At 45.8% G+C, this 20,061-nt stretch overlaps 1 protein-coding gene across 5 annotated transcripts in view; it reads left to right on the plus strand.

Moving 5' to 3' along the window:
- The window catches only part of Osbpl10 (oxysterol binding protein like 10), a 275,934-nt gene that overhangs the window by 221,222 nt on the left and 34,651 nt on the right, over positions 1-20,061 (plus strand). For all 5 annotated transcript variants that reach the window (XM_078038235.1, XM_078038233.1, XM_078038234.1 and 2 more), the window contains one exon: positions 13,000-13,149. In XM_078038235.1, the coding sequence (XP_077894361.1) occupies positions 13,000-13,149 (150 nt within the window). The remainder of the gene's footprint in view (positions 1-12,999; positions 13,150-20,061) is intronic.

The raw sequence follows: 20,061 nt of genomic DNA on the forward strand, positions 1-20,061 counted from the left end.
ATAGTGATTCACACGAAAGCTAGAATCTAGTATTAAAAGGAGTATTGATAGGTCCTACCTGATTGCATTGAAGCCTTAAAATTTACGTTCTTCTTGAGCTAACTATAATCGCACAGTCCTGATCATTAATAGTGCTGCCACATACTGTTCCCATTACCCTAGGCTGATTATAGCCAGCTCACAAATTTCCCCTTGAAAGTTTTCATTGAATGAAGCATTTAGGAGTGGGGCAAAGTAAAGCATGCTAATGTGACCATTTTTAAAATGAAGGATGTAGTGAGCCTCATTTGGATTTTATGGCAATGGCATAACATGAAAAAAAATTATGAATTGCTGTGATTACTCTTAGATCCTTTATTCAACTCACATGTGAATAAAAGTACAGGGAGACCTTCTTTTAATATCCTCTGTCACGGGGGCTAGAAAAATGGACACATAATGCAAATTAAAAAGCAGAAAAATGCCCTGTATTTGAGCCAAAGAGTATCCAGTGGGATTTAGGGTCTGTAGCTTTCACAGAGCATTGTCGGTGCTTCCTCACTGGGGAACTAGGAGCTGTGTTGGTTTTGCCTTTGGGCTCTTTATTTCTATAAAAACATGGGAGCCTGTTTTCTCACAGGTACTTTTTCCTGAGCTTGTTAATATTTACAGCAATCTGGATATTGTCGGCATGTACCAGGGCTGTCCTTAAGAAAAGTGCAAAGTCTAAAATCGCCTAAACTTTGGATGATTTCTGAAGCCCCTAGCTCTTGGTCTGCTTGTGGTACTGCATCCTTGGTTATTTGGGAGCCAGTGGATATAATGATCCAGAAACTCCACCTTGTGAAACAATATGGGGCAAATGTGCTGGATTTGGTTCTCAAAGGCTGACCTGCTGCTGTGTACTGTTACATTCCTGGCACATTGGAAGTGCTCAGGGAACAGGCCTTCTGTGTGGCCTGGGGAGAACATTATCTGCACAAGAGTTCTTAATGCACGATGCCTTTTCTATTATTCATGATGCAATCCCTTTTGGCCTGCAAAGAACAGTAAATGCCTCTCGCTTTTAATGACTTGTAAATCAAAACTGTTCTGTGGTTTGCGATGCCACTGGTTATTTCATTTGTGTTATCGTACCCTTCTGAAATTTCCACCAGAGAGAATCAGTTGGGAATTTCCAGGTGAGAGATGTAAATGATTAAAATGGGCACATAAAATTCAAAGAATTGAATGACCAGCTGGCATGGTATGGATGAGAACACTGTCCCGCTGGTCCAATCAAGGTTGATAGCTTTCTGAATCTCCTCTGGAGTCGAGTGAAATGGCTAGAACCTGGTTAAATGTTGAGAAAACAATTTCCTTCTTCAGCTTGCGCCTGTTCAAATTGATGGGGAAAGTTTTCTATTTGTTCATGTCTGGATTCCCGCTAGCAGCCGGCCCAGAGCCCTCTCCACACTGGGTGCTGAGGGCTGGGTTTTGACAGCCACCTCCTGTCCTGCTTGGCTGTTCCCTGGAGCTAGCCTCTAGCATGTCTGTTGCTTTGCTGCTCCTCTAGCCCCTGTGCCTGGGGTCCTTAGTGCAGTGCTCAGATAACCAGGTACATCCAAGTCCCCTGGAGGAAGGACTGGCTCAGTCTGTTCTTCAGGGACTGAGGGAAGAGGGGGAAAGGGGGTTGCTTGGCTGATAGTTTGTTTTGCAACTTGGAAAAAGTTCTAGAGAGCTATTTCACCATAGCATCAACATGGTTAATGCCACTGAACTGTACACTTAAAAAAAAATGGTTTAGGAGAGGTTTACACATAAAGAGATACATTTGTCAGAATATATGGAACAGTGCACTAAGATCTATATATTGTTTGAGGTATAAATTACAGTTATTCAGGACTGAATAAAAGGCAAAAAACCAAATGCAGGTCTGTGCCCCTGCTCCCAAGGTTTCTGTCGTCTGGCACAGGTCCTGGACTTTGCTTTTCTGTGCCATGATGCTGATGCTGCAGTCTGGGGACCACACACTGAGTTGGCCTGATTTAGAGCTTTTCTGTGCTGCCACTGGGCATACCCTCAGTGTTTTGCTTCCCCCCACCCTCCATCCCCACCAGGCCCATAACTGCATAATTTGTGGGGAAAGCAAGGCAGTTTAGCAATTAGTGGCATTGAGTGTGGAGTCTGAAAGAATCAGTTATGTGGTACCATCGACTCTAGTGTCCTTGTGCTCACTTTCTGAGTAAAGGCATTTACCATGTGCGGAATAAGAAGAAATCCATCCCTCAGCACAAAGCACAAGTCAATAGTAAGTTAAGCTGTGGATACAGAAAGGCAGAATTCTATTCCTGGAGTGCAATGCCAGTTAAGATAGAAGCAAATCACAGGCAGTAGAATTCCTCTAAGTTTTAAGGCATGGGATTATTTGATTGATTACTGGTTACAATGACCACCTTATTCTGTTTTATTTTGGAGCTGGAAGTGTTTGTAAAATTGTTTGGTTTTCATTAGGATATTAGATTTAAAAAATCCCCCATCTCCCCTAACTTTGTATCACCAAGAGGTTAAGCATAGCTAGATATGGCAGCAACCTTTTGGCCCCAGGGTAAACTCACTTGTGGGGTTTTAGGGGAGATGAAGTGCTCCTGCCTGGGGTGTTAGAGCCAACATCACAGTATGGGAACTGGTTATTCAGAGAAATGGCAAGTGGTGGAATGAAGAGAAATTGAGAGAACATTAAACCTTAGGGCAATATTCTCTAAAGCACTTGCTGCCACAGTGGAAATGTTACTTTCTGTGGTGTCTAATATGGTAGCCAATAGCCACCTGTGACTGCCAATGCTTAAAATGTGGCTAGTGCCATTAAGGAACTCTTGATGGCCCCTTCCTTTACAAATGCAGTAATTAGGATTTTATTTAATTTTACAAGCGACTGTTGCATGTGACTGTTTACCACTATTGGACGGTGAAAAGCATAGCATGAGAAATAACTATAGTCCTTTCTCAGTATTGGTGTGTGGGTGTGTGTGTTAGGGGGTTGGTCCAGGACTCCATCCATGAATTTTCAAGTCCCTTTTGTATAAAATGGTGCAGTATTTGCACATAACCTTTGCAAATCCTCCTATGTACCTTAAATCATTTCTAGGTTACTTATACAGTGCAATGCTATGTAAATCGTGCTTATTGTTTGGGGATAAAGACAAAAGTCTGACAGATTTAGTCTAGGTATGTTCCCCCCACACTGAATTTCCATCCCAGTTGGTTGAACCCTTGTATATGGATCCAAGAATAGAAGGCCCATTGCATCCTGTTGTCAGTCTAGGCAAGAGGAAATTTAGGTAAGGAGCTGGGGATGTGGGGGGGTTTGTGACCTAGGTCAGATTGAGAATCCTTCAGTGTTGGGCTGAGTGGACTTCTTTTTTGGGGGATGGATATGGTGCTGGGGATGGAACCTAGGGTCTTGGTCATGCTAAGCATTTTTTACCACTGAGCTACGTCTCCAGCCCCCACTAAAGACTTTTGATCAGAGATGAGGACGTTTGGGGAAGAATGTTCTGGTGGTGCAGACCACATGAATTCTGATGAGGAGGGGTCTGGGATGAACCATGACCTGGGAAGATTTGAGGTCGAATACTATGTGCCTTGAGGCCTTAGGTGTGATAGCAGAAAAGACCATGATGTGGGTGGGCCTATGCAAGTCCACTTGTGAGGCAACATGAGTAGAGATTTAAGGGAGCAGATCATGCACAGACCCAGAGGAGGAAGAACAATTACTGGCAGATGCAAAGGCCCTGAGGAGAGCATATCATCTATGTACCCGGGAATAGAAGGTGACTGGCAGGGTGAAGAGGACAAACCAGGAGAGAAGCTAGAAGTCCATAGGGAAGCATCCCATCCCATAGGACCCATAGGCCACAGTCAGGACATTGAAGTTTCTTCTGAACATAGGAGGGTTCTTTTTACAAAAAAAAAAAAATATATATATATATATATTTTAGTTATAGTTTGACATAAAACCCTTATTTATTTATATGTGGTGCTGAGGATCAAACCCAGGGCTTCACATGTGCTAGGCGAGTACTCTACCGCTGAGCCTCATCCCAGCCTCAAAGGAGGATTTTGAGCATAGGAGTGGCCTTGGGCTGGAGTAGGTCACCTTGCATGAGCCTCTCTGATCACCTTCTGCTTGGCCTTCATTGTGTGATCTTGTATCGTGTTTCCTTTCACTTTATTTTTTAAATAAAGACCTCATGGAGATGATGCATACGCTGTAGAACTTACTCTCGGTGCACCATTCAATGGACTTTGGTATTTTCACAGGTGTCGCCACCACAGCCAACTCTAGAACATTCTCATGACCTCAAGAAGAAACCCTATACTTTTTAAGCTCTGTCCCCATGACCTCCATCCTCCCAGCCCTTGGTGACCATGAATCTACTTTGACTCTATGGATTTGCCTGTTTCACTTAAACGGATTTACAACATGTGGCTCTTTGTGGCTGACCTTTTAAAGTGGGGGTATTTATTTTTTTTTGGTGTGTGCTCTTAAATTCCCTTTATTTTTACTTAGTTTTATTCACTCATTGCTTGAAAAGTTTTAATGAATATATTATAAACCATCCTTTCTGTTGTGATCCTAGAAATGAGGGTCTGAGTCAGACAGGCTTCCTGTCATCGGGGTCATTTGGATCTAGGTAGGCCAACAACCATGGGCCACCTCTCCTCCCAACTCCTGCCACATACTAACTGGTCACTCGGCAGTCTTTCCCCCCAGTCCTGGAGGTGGCCTCTTAACCTGTGGCCTCGCCTAGGCAGCACTGAATAATTGATGTCTCTCCAATGAAAGGAATTTGACAGTCCTGGTCCAGTTAGAGATCACACTGCATTTGCATAAATTATAGCTGAGAGGTGCCAGAAGGGGTGTGTCCCAAGTTCCTTGGTGGGATGGAGGCTCCACCTCTGCCCCTGTGAAATGTGGTTGAACTAGGTCTTGAAGGATGAGTTGGAACTTGCCAGGGTGACCCAGGACTGGGAGGAAGGAAGAAAGGTCCGGGCGCTCCTCTAGAAGGTCAGCTGGTTGAATAGAGACCTCATCCAAGGCATCCTTATATCCTTATTGCAATTCCTCACTCACAGGCATCCAGGGTGGTGGAGAGGAGAGTAACTCGGTGCCTGCTTGCCCTCTAGCACCCCACCCTTAGGTCTCTGTCTTCAGTCATTGCTTTTCTTCTCCTCAGAGCTCCAGGAAGGCTAGATTAGGGTCTTCAAGGAGTTTCTTCCTAGCTTTCCTGAACATTCTAGGGAACTGTGAATGGCTACTCATGTCCACAGTGCCTGTCGCCTTTAGACCATAGCCAGTCCTCTTGGGACCGTCGATGTGTGTTGCTGCCTGTGTTTGTCCTTTCCTGGTGTAGCCAGGTCTGGGGAGTGATGCTGCCTTATAATCAGGGCCTGAACTGTGTGGGGAGAGTGGCTTATTGCAGCCCCAGAGCCCTCAGAGTCTGGGGGAACTACTGGGGTGGCTTCATGCACCTTCCCGAGGGGTGCTGCTGGAGGAGGCTGCAGCTCCACAGGGGGAGGCAGGTGTGTGGGCAGTGTTACCACAACATGCCATGGTGTACCCAGCATGAAAGTCACAGGCCTCAAGGGGACATTATTGCCTGTCTATGAACCAGCCCCTGGCTTGGCACCTTACATGCATTGTCTTGTTGTGACTTCTCAGACGTGGCCTGTGCCATCTCCATAGAGGAGACCGAACCAGCCTTATAGGTGGAAGGTGGTGGCTTCAAACACAGCTCAGAGCTTTCCCTCTTGCTGAAGCCTGGTGTTCATCTGTTTTTTTTTTTTTTTTGGTCCTGATTTTTTTATCCCAATGCTAACAAGCTTTTGTAATCTAGACTGCTCGTGCAACACCCGGATTAGGGCCGTGGGGACCTTGATCCTTGACTCCACACAGCTTGGCTCTCGGGAAGCCCTTGGCCATGTCACCAATTCAGTGCTGGCTTTGTTCTTCACGTGCCAGCCTTTTGCCCCTTGAGGTAATGTTGTGAAGTACCTGACACCGCGTGTGGCACCCAGTCGGCCCTTTGCATCTCTTGGGACGCTTCCCTTTCCCCAGCTGCAGGCTGATGCTAACAGAAGGTGCCTGTTGGCTTTGCCAGATCCTGCATCCTGCATGCTGGCTGTCATTACCATCCCTGGCATGCTGCAGAGCCACAAGTGCAAGTTGGTGGCCTTCCCTCCCCTACGTTTCCTTTTTGGCCTTTTGGTTTTCTTTATGCCTTCTTGATCATTTTCCCCCTTTTGTTTAAAAAAAAAAAAAAAAAGACTGGAGTCTGTTTTCTAAGCAGATACATGGAAGTGAGACAGACACGCTGCTGTTTCCCATGAATGCTTCCCTCAAATGCTTTTAAAGGAACACCTGTCCATCCCCTTGGGATAATTGTTCCTGATGTTCTTGGCTGATGATAAATGCCCCCCTCTCTCCCCTCCCTAGAAGTGACTTCCTTTTACCTTCCAGGGTGTGTTTTATTTAAAATTAACCTTTCTGCAGGTCGGCCCCTTTGCTCAGGAAGAGCATCTGTCCTTCCAGTCTATGAGAGCCAAGTGTGGTAAATGTGTGTGTATGTGTGGTTAGCGCAAGAAGGCCAGCTCATCCACTGGGAGGCAGCAGAAGGATTGTGATGTCAATGGCAACCAACTCAGCATCTCCAAAAATGGCAGTGGGGACCAGCCTGCTGTGTGGGCTTGCTCACACTCGGACCTGTCAAGGATTAAGAGCCAGCCTGTCCATCGGGTTCCATTGAACCTACCTCCAAATGGCAACATAAGATCCCCTAAATAATAGTGGTGGCCTTCAGGGCACAGTGAGTCACCTGGATCGGAAGAGACTCCACACGGAGGGTGGTACATGCACAGGAGTCTTCAACAGCTGCCCTGCATCAGGGCCCAGGGGCAACTGCTGTGCAAGACCCCTTCCGAGACGCATTCACGGCATGACTTCTGACCTCAGGGGAGAATCCTTCCTCACAACTGGAAAACCCTCCACCTCGCAAGGATGGCCCATTTTGGGGGACTTAGAGGCAGGCACAACAGAAACCCTTCCAGAGGAGAAATCCCGCCTGTGCTAAGAATGAGCATGACAGTAGGTGGATGGGGACAGCCATTTTTCATTCATAGGACAAATTGTATATCTTTGTGTCCTTGATCACCTTCTCAAGCATGTAATAGTGAATGCCTTGCACTTGGGTACTCATGGGGTAGAGGTTTCTCGGGGCATCAGGGTGCGTGAGAAAGCCAGGTGGAATTTGCTGAGCTTTGGCAGTTTGGCACGCCGGGCCTTGCCGATGTTACTGGAATGTACACGAGGGGAACCGGGTCCTCAGACGCGACTGTGCCAGTTTTCATGATGTTGGGCTGTTTGGTGGGGCTTCTTGGAATGTAAAATACTGCTGATGTGAAGACACACTGTAGAATTATGTAATGATTGTGAAAATTTGGTTCGACATGCAACGAATAGAAAACGACTAGAGAGGAAAGGGACCAAGTCCCTGGCCTGATGAGTTCTGTAAATGTTGTCAACAGTAGTAACCGAATATCAGCTCGCTGGTTGGTCCCTGGGCACTTGTATAACTCAGACACTCAGGTCCCCTCACTTCTCTTCCAATATTCTCTGCGCGGGTTTTATCACCTTTGTCCCCCATTTACCTGATCCTGCAGTGGCCCTTGGCCTCCATCCATGTCTGTTTCACACTAACTTTTCCTTGAACCCCCCTCATCTGTGGGCACACCAGCGTCTCTCAACTTAGTCCCTAGTGAATAAAAAGTGTCCTTGCCCTGGTGGCCATACTCCCTGTGATGGTGTGTAGCTGTGGAACCGGGAGGCTGTCCGTGAGGGTGTGGCATTCCCTGGGGGGGGGGCGGTCCTCTGCCTTGCTGTTACTGTGTGTGACAATCTCTCATTGGAGGATATCTGAGAAAGGTGCTGTGTCATCTCTTATACCTTCCACCTGCCTTTCCTTGACCCAGAATACCTTAAAATTCTTTCTAAAGGGCTGGGGGTGATTGCCATGATTATTATAATATCATGAATAGCTAATAAAAATAAACAAAAAATAAAGGACTGGGGGTGGAGCTGAGTGGTTGAGTGTGTCTAGAATGCACAAGGCTTTGGGTTTAATTCCTAGCACTACCGGAAAATTTTAACCTGCTAGGTTTTTGTTTTCCTCTAAGGATAATACCCAGAAATGTTGGGTCTTGTCCAGTGCCAGGGTTCTTTAGTGTAGCTCAACTCATGTCAGCTCCTCCTTCCCAAGGTAACTGTATCGTGGTGGTGGAGGAAGTTGCCAGGCTTTATAGTGGATCAAACTGCAGTGTGCTCGCTGCTGGAAGAGAATTTGACGTCCATTCTTACTGTATTATCTGTCCTTGGCACGAGGTATTCAGGACAGTTGCAGATCACTTGAAATCAAAGGATTGTTTTTCTGAAAATATTCTGTTCAAGAATATCTATTCAGGCTGAGTGCAGTGGCACATGCTTTTGTTATCCCAGTGGCTTGGGAGTCTGAGGCAGGAGGATTGAGAGTTCAAAGCTAGCCTCAACAGCGAGGTGCTAAGCAACTTCGTGTAAACCGCGTCTTAAATAAAATGCAAAATAGGGCTGGGGATGTGGCTCAGTGGTTGAGGGCCCCTGAGTTCAATCCCTAGTAACACCCCACACACACACCAAATGAATACTTATTCAGGATGCTTATTTCCTTGGGTAAAAATGACTTGAGGAGCTCATCTTAGTCCTTTACCCCTGCATGTCTGATTTAAGGGCTCCAGCATGCATGAGCTCCCCATTATAAGGCATAAAGTACCTTTGTAAGGGTAATGCCATCACATAGACCTCTACCATGATGTCTCTCAAGTCTAATCCAGGAGAATTCAGCCCTTTAAGATGTTAGGTCATTGGGATGTACAGATACAGCAGGGAGTCAATCCATCAAACCGCCATTGGCCCTAGCTCTCTATAGGCCAGGACTCGGGAGAAGACAAGGTCACCGAGGGAGGAAGAGCAGATGGAGTAGAAAGGGGTGACATGGTGAGGCTCCAGGAAGTGAGGAGTCCTTGTGAGGGTGTGGGGCGGAGTGAGGCCTACCACTGGGAAGTAAGTACACTCTGCATGTGAGCATTTGCTTGGTGGCTTTTCCTAGAACAGACCTAAATTGTAATTAAGTTACATACATGTATCCAATAAAAAGATTGGATTCCTTCTTGCTTGAAATTTGCATTTGTATTGAAGAATTGAGATTTTTGTTAAAAATAAACATTGAAAGCAATGATAAATGTTTCTCCTTCACCCATGTCCCCAGTGAGAAGACTGTTGGGCCCGTACAACCTAATACAAGTCAGTTTTCCCTTCTGGCTCTGTTCTGGGTCATAGTTTCATGCCCCGTCTCCTCCTACTGGATGAGACGAGCAGGTCAGTGGTAGGGGGCGGGTGTGGGCTTGCCTCTGTTCTCACTCCATATCTTACATGGTCTCACCATTGATCCTTAAGAGGCCTGAGGTCAGCTGCGAGTCTAAGAAGAGCTCTGGGCACACTCTTTAGAAAAATGCTAGATGCATAAGTTTTCATAAGATGTGAGATGGTGGGTAGGTATCTTAAGGACTGTCCATGGGGCATTTGCTGTCGAAAGCCTTTGCTTGGAGCCTTGCTGGGCCACCAAGGAATGCCCTAAATTAGCCCCTAACCTCCCTAGGAAACCTTTTCCTCTTCATCAGTTTTCACTTGCTTTGCCCCCTATGTGCTAACAGGCATGAGTCACTTGATATTTGTAGCACTGCATACCCCGAGGTGCTCGTGTGGTAAGAAATATTGAGTCATAATTTTTGTTTTTATTAAAAATCTCATTTTTCCAAAGCCTGCTTCTCATTAAAACAAATTTTAATTTTATTTCATCTTTTCGTCTATGTACATTTTTGTGGCTGGACCGGCTCATCTGTAAAGATCTCGGGGGGAGTAGGAATCTGAGCTTGCCTCTTGCTAAGTTGTAGAAATTTGATTAGCATTATGAAACCACTTCGGATGCCCATTTTTCTTCCAGGATGGAGAGAGACCATTCTGCCACCTTCAATCACTTCCAGTCTGATGTTATTGCTTTGTAGGTGAAAATCCATAGATTTGGAGAACATGGGCATGCAAGTGTACCCAGGAGAGACGTGGGATGTCATGAGGGAGGGCGGGCCTGGATGTGGGTGAGCACGTGGACTTGACACAAAAGTAACACTTGGAGTGACAGATATTCATCTTTGGATTCCACATTAGAATATAAAAATCAACTGACCCATGACCAAAAAAGAGTCCCTTTAAACCTCTATCAGAGCTGAGTCTTCAGATCCCCTGTACTGCCTCCTAGTGGTGAGCAGTTTGTGGGCCCTAACGGGTGTCTGTCTTCATGGCCAGTCGGCCTGCTGGGTTCTCCCCACTTTCCTGTCAACACAGAAGTGGACCTACGTGGAGACTACTCCGCCCTTCCTGCAGATAGACTGAGCTTTGGTGTGGCTGGAACAATGTGTCCTTCCATGGGCTTTCCTCCCTTGGCAGGTCATCAGGGCCTCCAGGAGCTGTGGACACCAGTTACTCTGGATGAGTCAGCTCTGGGCCCTGTGCACCAGCCTTAATCTCTGCTGAAGCCAGTCTTTGAGAAGAACATTCCAAAAGAGGGTGGGTGGGTGGGAAGACACGTGAAGTTGATTTCAAGTAGGAACCCGAGAAGTGTGCTCTCATGAGTGAGTGCACTTGGTTTAATGTGGCAAGATCTTAAATGGGGCTAAGCTGGGTTTAATTTTTGAGACTGGTAGATGGCAGAGCATGGTCCTCTGTGAACATGTCACACCAAGTGTGGCTGTGAATGGGAAGGATGAAGATCTCCCTGTGCACTGGCTTGTGGGCAAATGGAAATCCAGTCTTCAGAAGAATGGTTGGTTTGCTTCACCAGCCTCACTTGAGCTATTGATTTATTTAGTTTGCAGTCTTTTTTGTGAGAGCAACTAATTTCAAGCAGGAATAATTGCACTAGAAACATACTTGCCTATCTTGTTGAGATGGTAAGGATTTCACAGCCCAACTTTGCCCCTGATGGTTTGGTTTGATTTTTTTGTTGTTCTTTTGTCCCCCAAAGCAGAATGCTAGGCATTGCCCTGTCCTTCCCCTACTGGCCCTGGGATGAGGGGATTGATGACTCAGGTCACCACCATCCCTCTTTGGAGTATTGGTAAGGGACAGCAGCATGTGTATGTGTGTGTTAGGCTGGACAATTGCAAACATCTCAGTCATCGAAAGCTTCATTAGATGTAAGATATTCCATCGAGGGAGGTTAATGTCACTTTTGCCACTGGGAAACGTGTTTGAGCTCTCTGATTCCAGTGGTGTCGGTTTGGAAATGCAAGCTCGTGGTGAACCGAATCCAGAGCAGGGAGAGTCGGGTGTGCAGACAAATCCTGGCCTTGGCCATTCAGACACACAGCCACATTGGCCTTGGTGTAGTGATAACCACTGAACCACAGAAGAAGGGAGTAGCAATGAGAAGCTGGCAGAGAGGCAGGGCAGCCTCTGGGCTCCCAACTTCCCTATGTAGAGTCAGGGCAGCCCCCGTCTCCAACTTCCCCTCGGGCATTCTTTTCTAGGACAGGTTCCTCAGGTGTTTCGGCATATTCTAGCAAAGCAGACTGCCATCGATGTCCGGTAGCACCCATTCTGAGCAGGCTGGAGAACCAGACGCATAATGGAGGTGAACTCCCACTTGAATCCTGTGGGTTTCATTGAGGCCTTCCCAACCATCTTCCCAGAACTGAGATTGTTTTCGAGGTGATTAAGGATAATTTGAAGTTTGTCTGTTACATTGAAATTTAAAAAATGTCTACCCCAGGCTGGAAGGAGCACCATGATTCCCTCCTTTTGGAGTGTTGGTCAGGGACAGCCAGCATGTGTGTGTTAGGCTGGGCAGTTTCAAACCCCTTGATCATTAAGGTAGTCTGTGTCTACTAGACATCTCTTTAGACATGGGATGTTCTAAGGAGGTTAATAAGTCATTGGTTTATGCATGAACTTTAGACAAGTCTGTATCATTTTATATTTAATACCTTTGACCTCCTGCATTTATGTTTGACCTGTCATTCATAACTGGAAACAAAGCTATAATGTTCTGTGGAGTACTTTTGCTTACAGATAAGCAAGTACCATAACACAGGAAAATATGGAGCAGTGGAATGGGGTCACTTCTAGCAGAATTTCAGGACAGCTTTACCCTCATGGCCAGAGTTCTTGATACTTGGGTATTGGATGATTTTTATATTCTGTAAGTCCCTCTTGCACATTTTGTTGATTAACTTGCCAATTTTCTATGTCACTTGGAATTTGAGTCCAGCAATTGGATGCATAAATTTGCATTGAGGAAAGTGGAATATACATCCAATATGAATCCCCATAGTTTCAAGAGGTTTTTTCTGAAATTTTCTTTCTCTTCTCAAATTAATGCCAATTCTGAGATTTGCATTTGCCCTAGTTATCCTGATTTGAGTCAAAATAACCTGAGCAAATTTTTCCATAGATATGGTAATTTTAGTCCCAGGAGAATCCAATACTTATTTGTAAACAGAAAAATTTGCCTCTTATATAAAGTGTCGTGGGTCATACAAGTTAAATAGGTTTTTGGCGCTAGGCAAGATTAGGGGGCTCATGCCCATATGTTATGGTTAGTTTTTTGAAGAGCAGGAAGCAGGAGGCTTTTTGTTTGTTTTAGTTGGGAACCATCATTAGTTCATGAGGGTCATTCACGGGGATGACAAAAGGGAGATGAGAGGCCATGTGCGATGGCCAAGGCATGGGGCCTGAAGTGAAGGTCTCTTTTTATGCCCATGGCCAGTAGGCCTTGTGTACAGAGAACTACTTCCTGATCCTGGGCTCCTTTTGTGATTAGGCATGAGTTCATATGCTATGTTTCTAACTTCTAACAGACCAGCTGGTGATTTTTAATGATGCTTTCATTTTAGCCAAACTCAGGCCCTGAATTGGTTTTGTCCGAAGATGAAAAAACTGACAATGAAGATAAGGAAGAGACAGAGTTGGGCGTCATGGAGGATCATCGCAGTATAATTCTTCACCTCATTTCACAGCTCAAACTTGGAATGGATTTGACCAAGGTAGGTTGGCTGACCACACTGGATTTGGAAACGGTTGTCTGGGTTCTGCCCTGGTCCTTCTGGTCATTCTTTTCACTTTGGTGAGTTGGAGAAAAGACCAGCACTGATTTCCAAGTGTTTCAGATTAAATGGAAAATATATATGTATGTATATAATATTACATATCATGTGTTATATACGTGTACTATATATATTACCTGTATTGAATATATTACATAACACAAGTATTATATAACACATAACACGTGGGGTCTCACTGTGCTGCTGAGGCTGGGCTCAAAGCCCTGGGCTCAGGTGTTCCTGCTGCTTCAGCCACTAGAGTCCTGAGGCTATAGGTGTGTGTCGCTGTACCTGGCCAGAAAGGTCGTTCTTGCATGAACACCCACCTTTAGAGTGGAGAGCATTGCGTTTGGCTTCCTGGAGGATCTGCTGCTTGCACAAGGCAGGGAACATTAGAAAAAGCATATGAGAGGATAAGGAACACGAAGGGGATGTTTCCCCACTGTATTCTAGAGATTAAGTGACCTGAAGAGCTGGCTATGGCCAGGGACATGGAAATCAAGGCCTCTATGCATACCCCCACCTCACAGCCTGCTGCTAACTGTCATTAGCCATAGTAGTCCCCAAGGACAGCCTTGTGGGTGACCCAGATCTCGTTGTCCACACATGAAGAAATGAACCTGCCAGTGAGTAGGTTCCTGGTGCCGAGTGATTGCAGGATTCTTCTTCATCTGGAGAACCTAGAATTGTAAATGTTGGTGACAGGTTGAGGGTCCCATAAGCTTCTTCCTTCACCTCGGGGCCATGGCCATTCTGAAGGTATTATGGTTTGAATATGAGGTGTCCCCCCAGAAAGCTCACGTTAGATAATGAAGGAAGGTTCAGAGGTGAAATGATTAGATTATGAGAACTGTAACCTCTTCAGTGGATTAATCCATTTGACTGATTAGCAATTTGAAGGGATAACTAGGTGGTAACTGTAGGCAGGTAAGGCACTGGGGGGAAGGTCATTGGGATTGTGCCCTTGGGGATTATATTTCGTCCCTGGCTTTTCTGTCTCTGCTTTACGGTGGCTGCCACAAGCTGAAACACTTTTCTCTGCCACATCCTTCTGCCATGATATTCTGATTCACATCAGGCCCAGAGCAATGGGGTCCCCCCATCGTGGGATGAAACGGTGAGCTCCAAATAAAATTTTCCTTCTCTAAGTTGTTCTCATCAGGTGTTTTGGTCATGATGGCAAAAAGCTAACACAGGTAGCAAGCAGGAAAGGCAACCTTGCACGTGGCTGGCTGGTCCTGTGTCATCTGGGGTTCTGAGAGGTGGTGGAGAGAGCCTGGGTCCTGCAATTTGGCTTGTCATGACGACTGCCTACAAGAGTGGTGTGAGAATTGGAGGTGGTTTGCAGGGGACCCGGCATGGAGCTGTTCTCCTGAAGAGCGTGTCTACATTATTATCATTACAAAACATTGCAGCAGGGCCATATGTGGTATGTAGAGAGCAGCACCCAGGAAACAGGCAGACGTGACCTGCTGGGGAGGGTAAGCTGGGGATGGAAGCGCTGGGTTCTGAAGGCCAGCCAGAAAAATGAAGGTGTACCCGATGTGGTTGGCGCCACTGAAGGGCCTTGGCTTGTCTGGCTGTGGTGAAGGGCCTGAATTTCACAAGTTCACTTCAGAATGGGCTAGAAGCCAGAGATTAGAGGGGGAAGCCCCAGGGGTGTAATTCTTTGAAGAGGAAGATGACAGAACATGGTGACTGACCACTTAGAAATAGGAGAGAGGCAGAGGAGACAGGAGCCTCAAAGATGACAGAGAAACCTTTCTTTGAAACGTTTTTGTAGATGTGGATGTGAGTGTGTCTGACATCCTGGGAGACTGCGCCACTTTAAATAAAACAGTGGGCCCACGCTGAGGATGCCAGACAGGAAGTTCCCTCTTTGCCCTTCTCCTGCCTCTGTGTGGCTGTTCCCCGTCTTTGTACCAAGCCAGGAAGACCTACTTTCTGTCCTGCCTCCTGTAATTTCAGTCTTCCAGCTGTACAATGGTCACCACTTTCCTACTAGAAAGTTCTTGGCTGTCTTTAAAAAAAAAAAAAAAAAAAAAACAAAAAAACTGCCTGGCTTTTGGTTTTTATTGTGGATGGTGTAGACAGATGGAACTTGAGTTAAGGTCTGATGGCAGCAATAACGGACACAAAATGTAAGCTAAAAGCTAAAATCGGTGTGTCCACACCGTGGGTCATGACCATTAGTTGCTTGTAAAAACCGATTGAGTGGGGCAGATGATGATTTTTCTAAAACATGACATGCATTAGAAAATGAGTGCACTGCTCCTGAGACTTTTAGTTCTACTGATACACATGTGCTGGGTCACAACAAAAAACATGGTCTCATTGTGGATAGTATTAAAACTTTGCAAAACTTGGCCAGAATCTTGGAGGTTAGAGGAGAGGGGCTAAGAGCAAAATAATTTAGGTCAGATATGGATGATAAAATGCTAAGGGGAATGTAATGGCGGGCTGAGCAGCTTTACATTATGGCTCTCCTGTTTTAAAATGAAGAAATGATTCAAACTGTGCATTTTATATTTATTTCATTAGGCTATGATTGCTTTGCATTTGTGGAGCAGTGGCCCTACTCATAAAAGAGCAAATGTTGCATTTCTTCAAAACTTGGTTGAGTACCTGAAAGAAAAACTTTCCAGTCTGGTTTTTTTTTTTTTTTTTTTTTTTTTTTTTTTTTTTTAGCCTAGCTGGCTTTGCTGAGAAGCTGTTCTCCAAAAACCAGGGGGGAAATGTGACAAGCTGAAATACCTAGGAGAGCAAGAAACGGCCTTGCTGTGGTCCCGTGGGATTTCTTGCTTGTGTTGCTTTGCATCATAAAGAGGTTGAGGACATTATCCCCACCGTCTCTTTTCTTCTTGGCTCTTACCATGTCATTAAGCTAAGCTTGTGCTAAATTAGCAATGGAAGGTCTTTGCCGGAATGGAGTGCCTCATGGTGGGTCCCCACCCTGGAGACAGAACAGTCTTTGGTTCCAGACAAAGTTCTAGTCTCTCTCCATAAAGCAAGAATACTTGTTGACACATTAACAAAATCAAGATCAGCCTGGGCACACATGGCTGCATCTGCCTTAGTTAACCACGGTCACTGAACGGACCAGTTTTATGGGCAAGTGACCTGTGGGGGACTCACAGAACCCCATGCTCAGAAGAGCACCATGCTTGATTTAAGCTCTGCTGTCACTCCTTGAAATTCTTTGATTTTTGCATAAGGGGACTCCCATGTTCAGTTTTCACTGGGCCCCACAAAGTTCTGAGTGGGTCCTAAGCAGGTGGATGTGGGAGGAAAGGTGTTCATTTAGGTGTGCATTTAGGTTGCATCTGAGGGATGACCCATATGAACGGGAGGAAGGGTGTTCCCGGAGGAGGGAACCACATGGGAAAGGCAAAGCCAGGCTCTGCTGCTGAGTGGTATGGTTGATGTGGAGTGATGAGCAGAGTTGGAGCCTGCTGAGCACATGTGATCCTAAGGCAATGGGAAGCCGTGAGAGGGTTTGAGCAGGTGAGAAACATGTTCACTCTCGGGTAACAGTGTTGAGCTTGGGGCATGGGATTGTTTTCATTTTCAGGAAGAGATACGAAAAGCAGCACTTAACAATAAGTATGTCTGCTCATCTGACATGTGTTTATTGAACACTGTCAATGCCAGGTATGTTGATGCTGGGTGTGCTACAAAGCACTCAAAACTCTTGCCTTGATGGAGCTTGTGCAGTGATGGAAGGAGATGGACAAGAAACAAGAGGGAGAGTGAAGGGCAAGCAAAGGGAGATAGGAAGTGGATAGCAGACCAGTGACAGGCCAGGAGACTGGAATGGGGCATGCGCGCTCAGATACACTGGTCAGAGCAGGATTCTCTCACGAAACGTTGAGTTCAGACCAAACTAAAATGAGGGAGTCAACTATGTGAGTGGAGGGGACCGTGAGCAAAAGAGGCCCAAGATAGACCTCCTACATTTGAGGATGAGCAGGGAGGCCAGGATCGGAGAGAACTGGGTAGGGTGGTCTGGAGGCCTGGTTGATGAGACAAGGGGGACTGCTTGGATCATAGGGACTTGGGGATATTTTAAGAATCGGTGGTGTTCTGAGTGACGCGGTTGGCCACTGGAGGGTTTTGAGCAAAGGAATATGTGGCTTTCTTTGTGTTTTTAAAGGATCCTTTAGACTCTGATATGGAAATTGGACTGAGATCGGGGACTTGGGTGGGTCCAGCAGGGGCAAGGGTGATGGTGGCAGAAGCAGATCCTGCATAGTCTTGGAAGATAACGCCAGCTGGATTTGCATATGAGCCTGAGGAGCAGCAGGAGAAAAAGAGGACCAAAAGGTGACTCTAAGGTTTTAGCCTGAGCAAGTAAGAAAATAATAGTTACTGTTTGTTTCAATTATCTATCACTAATAACTAACCACCCCAAGACTTAAAGGCCTAAAACAATAACCGTTTTATTTGTTCATGGTTGTGCAACCTAGGAAGAGTTCAGCAAGGTGGTTCTTCTGGTGGATTTGCCGTTGGTTACTCATGTGCCTGTCATCAGTTGGTGGGTTGGTTGTGAGCTGGACTTGGCTGGCAGAGCCTGGCCCCTCTCTCCATGAAGTCTTCTTTCTTTTTTGGTGGTGCTGGGAATTGAACCTAGAGCCCCACCATGCTGAACATGTGCCCCACCACTTAGCCACATCCCTAGTCCCTACCATGAAGTCTTGAGACCTCTTCTTTCTCCCTGGATTCTTTACACACAGTTTCTCCAGTTGGTAGCCAGACGTCTTGCATGGTGAATCCAGGCTTGCAAGAGGGTAAAAGTGGACACTGATGAGCCTTCTTAAGACATAGGCCACAAATTGGCATAAGATCACTTCTGCTGTCAAGTAAAGTAAGTCACACATTCTGATTGAAGAGGACTGTGTAGGAGTGTGGATTCCAGGAGATATGGGGTTCATGGAAGGCCACCAACATAACAAGTTGCCTCTCCATGTTACCGAGCAGACGAGTATGGGAAGAGCAGGTTGGGGTTGTTGGGGGCTATCACACATGCGATCTTGGATCCATTAGCTTTGACATACCCATTCACTGGAAACTCAAGTCTAGAGGACATGTGAGCAGCTGGGTATACAAGTCACAGTTCATGACAAAGTGCCCGTATAGGCTTGAGAAGATGCAACGTGTGGATGGTGTTCAAATCCCTGTGTCTGGTGAATTCCTCTAGACAGAGGGAGTCCTAGGGGGAATTTCTAGTCCAGAGCCCTGGGATACCCCAACATGTACAGCAGAGCAAAGGCTATTAAGAGGGTTCAGTTGGTGAAGTAAGGCAGAAACCACAGGAGCATGATGTCCTGGAAGATGCATGACATATTTCATGAGCATAAGAGTGATCCACTGTGGCAAATTGCTGCATGTGAGTTTTAAAGAATGGGACCTGTGAATGACCCTGGAGTGGGCTCGAGGGAGAATGGGGGAAAAGGAGTACAGGGACCAAGCAGAGGCAGTTCACATTCCAGCTTCCTATTCAGCTACTGTAAGTTATAAAACCCTCAGTTTCCTCGTCTGTAAAATGGCTTAGTTGTACCTACATAGGTTTCTGGGAAGCTTATACAAGATAACTTACAATGTGAGTACTGTGTCCTGGCGTGAAATCTGTAGTTTCAGTCTGAAACATTTCACAGTTTTTAAAACTTGTTATATATAATGATTTCTTCTCCTCTGAGCGGTTACCTTAATTGATTATCTATGGAAGCATCAGAAATAGGCCCAGACTGGTTCTGGTCACTGGGTGGCCATGTTTTCAACGTTGTCACTGAGATATTATGTGACAAGTTTGTGTCTAATCTCGGTTTGCTTTATCTCCCTGGTTTCCTAATGAGGTTTCTGATCCATGATTATAATAACAGCACAGAGTAAGAATTTCCTATGTGCTAGGAAGGTGCTGGATACTCGGAGGATGGTATCCCGATCTCCCCTGTTCCTTAGCTGAGGGATTGCATCTTAGAGAGACGACCTCTCCAAGGACACCCACTGGTAGCTGCCAAGGAATGAAGCTCTTCCTCTTGTGGGCTGGAGAGCAGGATTCGGAAGAAATAAATGGGTAATTTTTAACAGAGCTCTCTCTCTATGGCAGATATCTTCTTGGGGAAGTTAAATTTAATTTCAAACCCTTCACATTCAAAAAATTTAACAAATGCCTTTTATGATATTCCAGATGGGTGTAAAGGGCACATTAAGGAAATACTGGGGACAGGTTGGCTAAATAAAAAAGCAACAAACCCAAACCACAACTTCTGGCAGGCTGAATTATCTACCCTCTATTTTGTAAGGTTGGATTTTTGTGCACTTTCCTGGTTTTCTGAAAGTGTTACATAAACGAACCTCAGTGGGTGGTCTTGGTCTCTTTGCTTGCTAGTTTGCACTGGGTGTTTGCCGGCCTATAGAAGACTCCCAAGGTGGTTAAGTGATGGTTCTTTGAAGAAAATTACACCTGCTCTCTGTGGTCCTTCTCAAGGGCCTGACATGCTCTTCCTTGAAGGGAGGGAACTTGTACTCTTTTGCCTTCCCAGCAGCGGGTGGGGTGGGGGTGGGTGAGTGAGCATTTATTTCAGATTTCTAAGTCTAAGAGCCCAGACTGAAGTGTAGTAGTTACTTCTAGATTGATGCAACTCTAAATGTAATTATTGCTGGAGTCCCTAGTGCAGGTTGCCTTCTCTCCCCCCCTCTCCAAAGTAGTTCATTGTCTTCATTATGTTAATGGGAGGGAAGGCAGTCCTTATTGATGGCTCAATAAATCTGCAGCAGCGATTTAGGCCATTTGGATGCCATGAGTCTGAACAGCTGGGCCATCACTCACCCTCTGTCGGAGGCAGACAGCCC

This window comes from Ictidomys tridecemlineatus, chromosome 2 (assembly GCF_052094955.1).
Source record: "Ictidomys tridecemlineatus isolate mIctTri1 chromosome 2, mIctTri1.hap1, whole genome shotgun sequence".
NCBI classification, from domain to species: Eukaryota; Metazoa; Chordata; class Mammalia; order Rodentia; family Sciuridae; genus Ictidomys; species Ictidomys tridecemlineatus.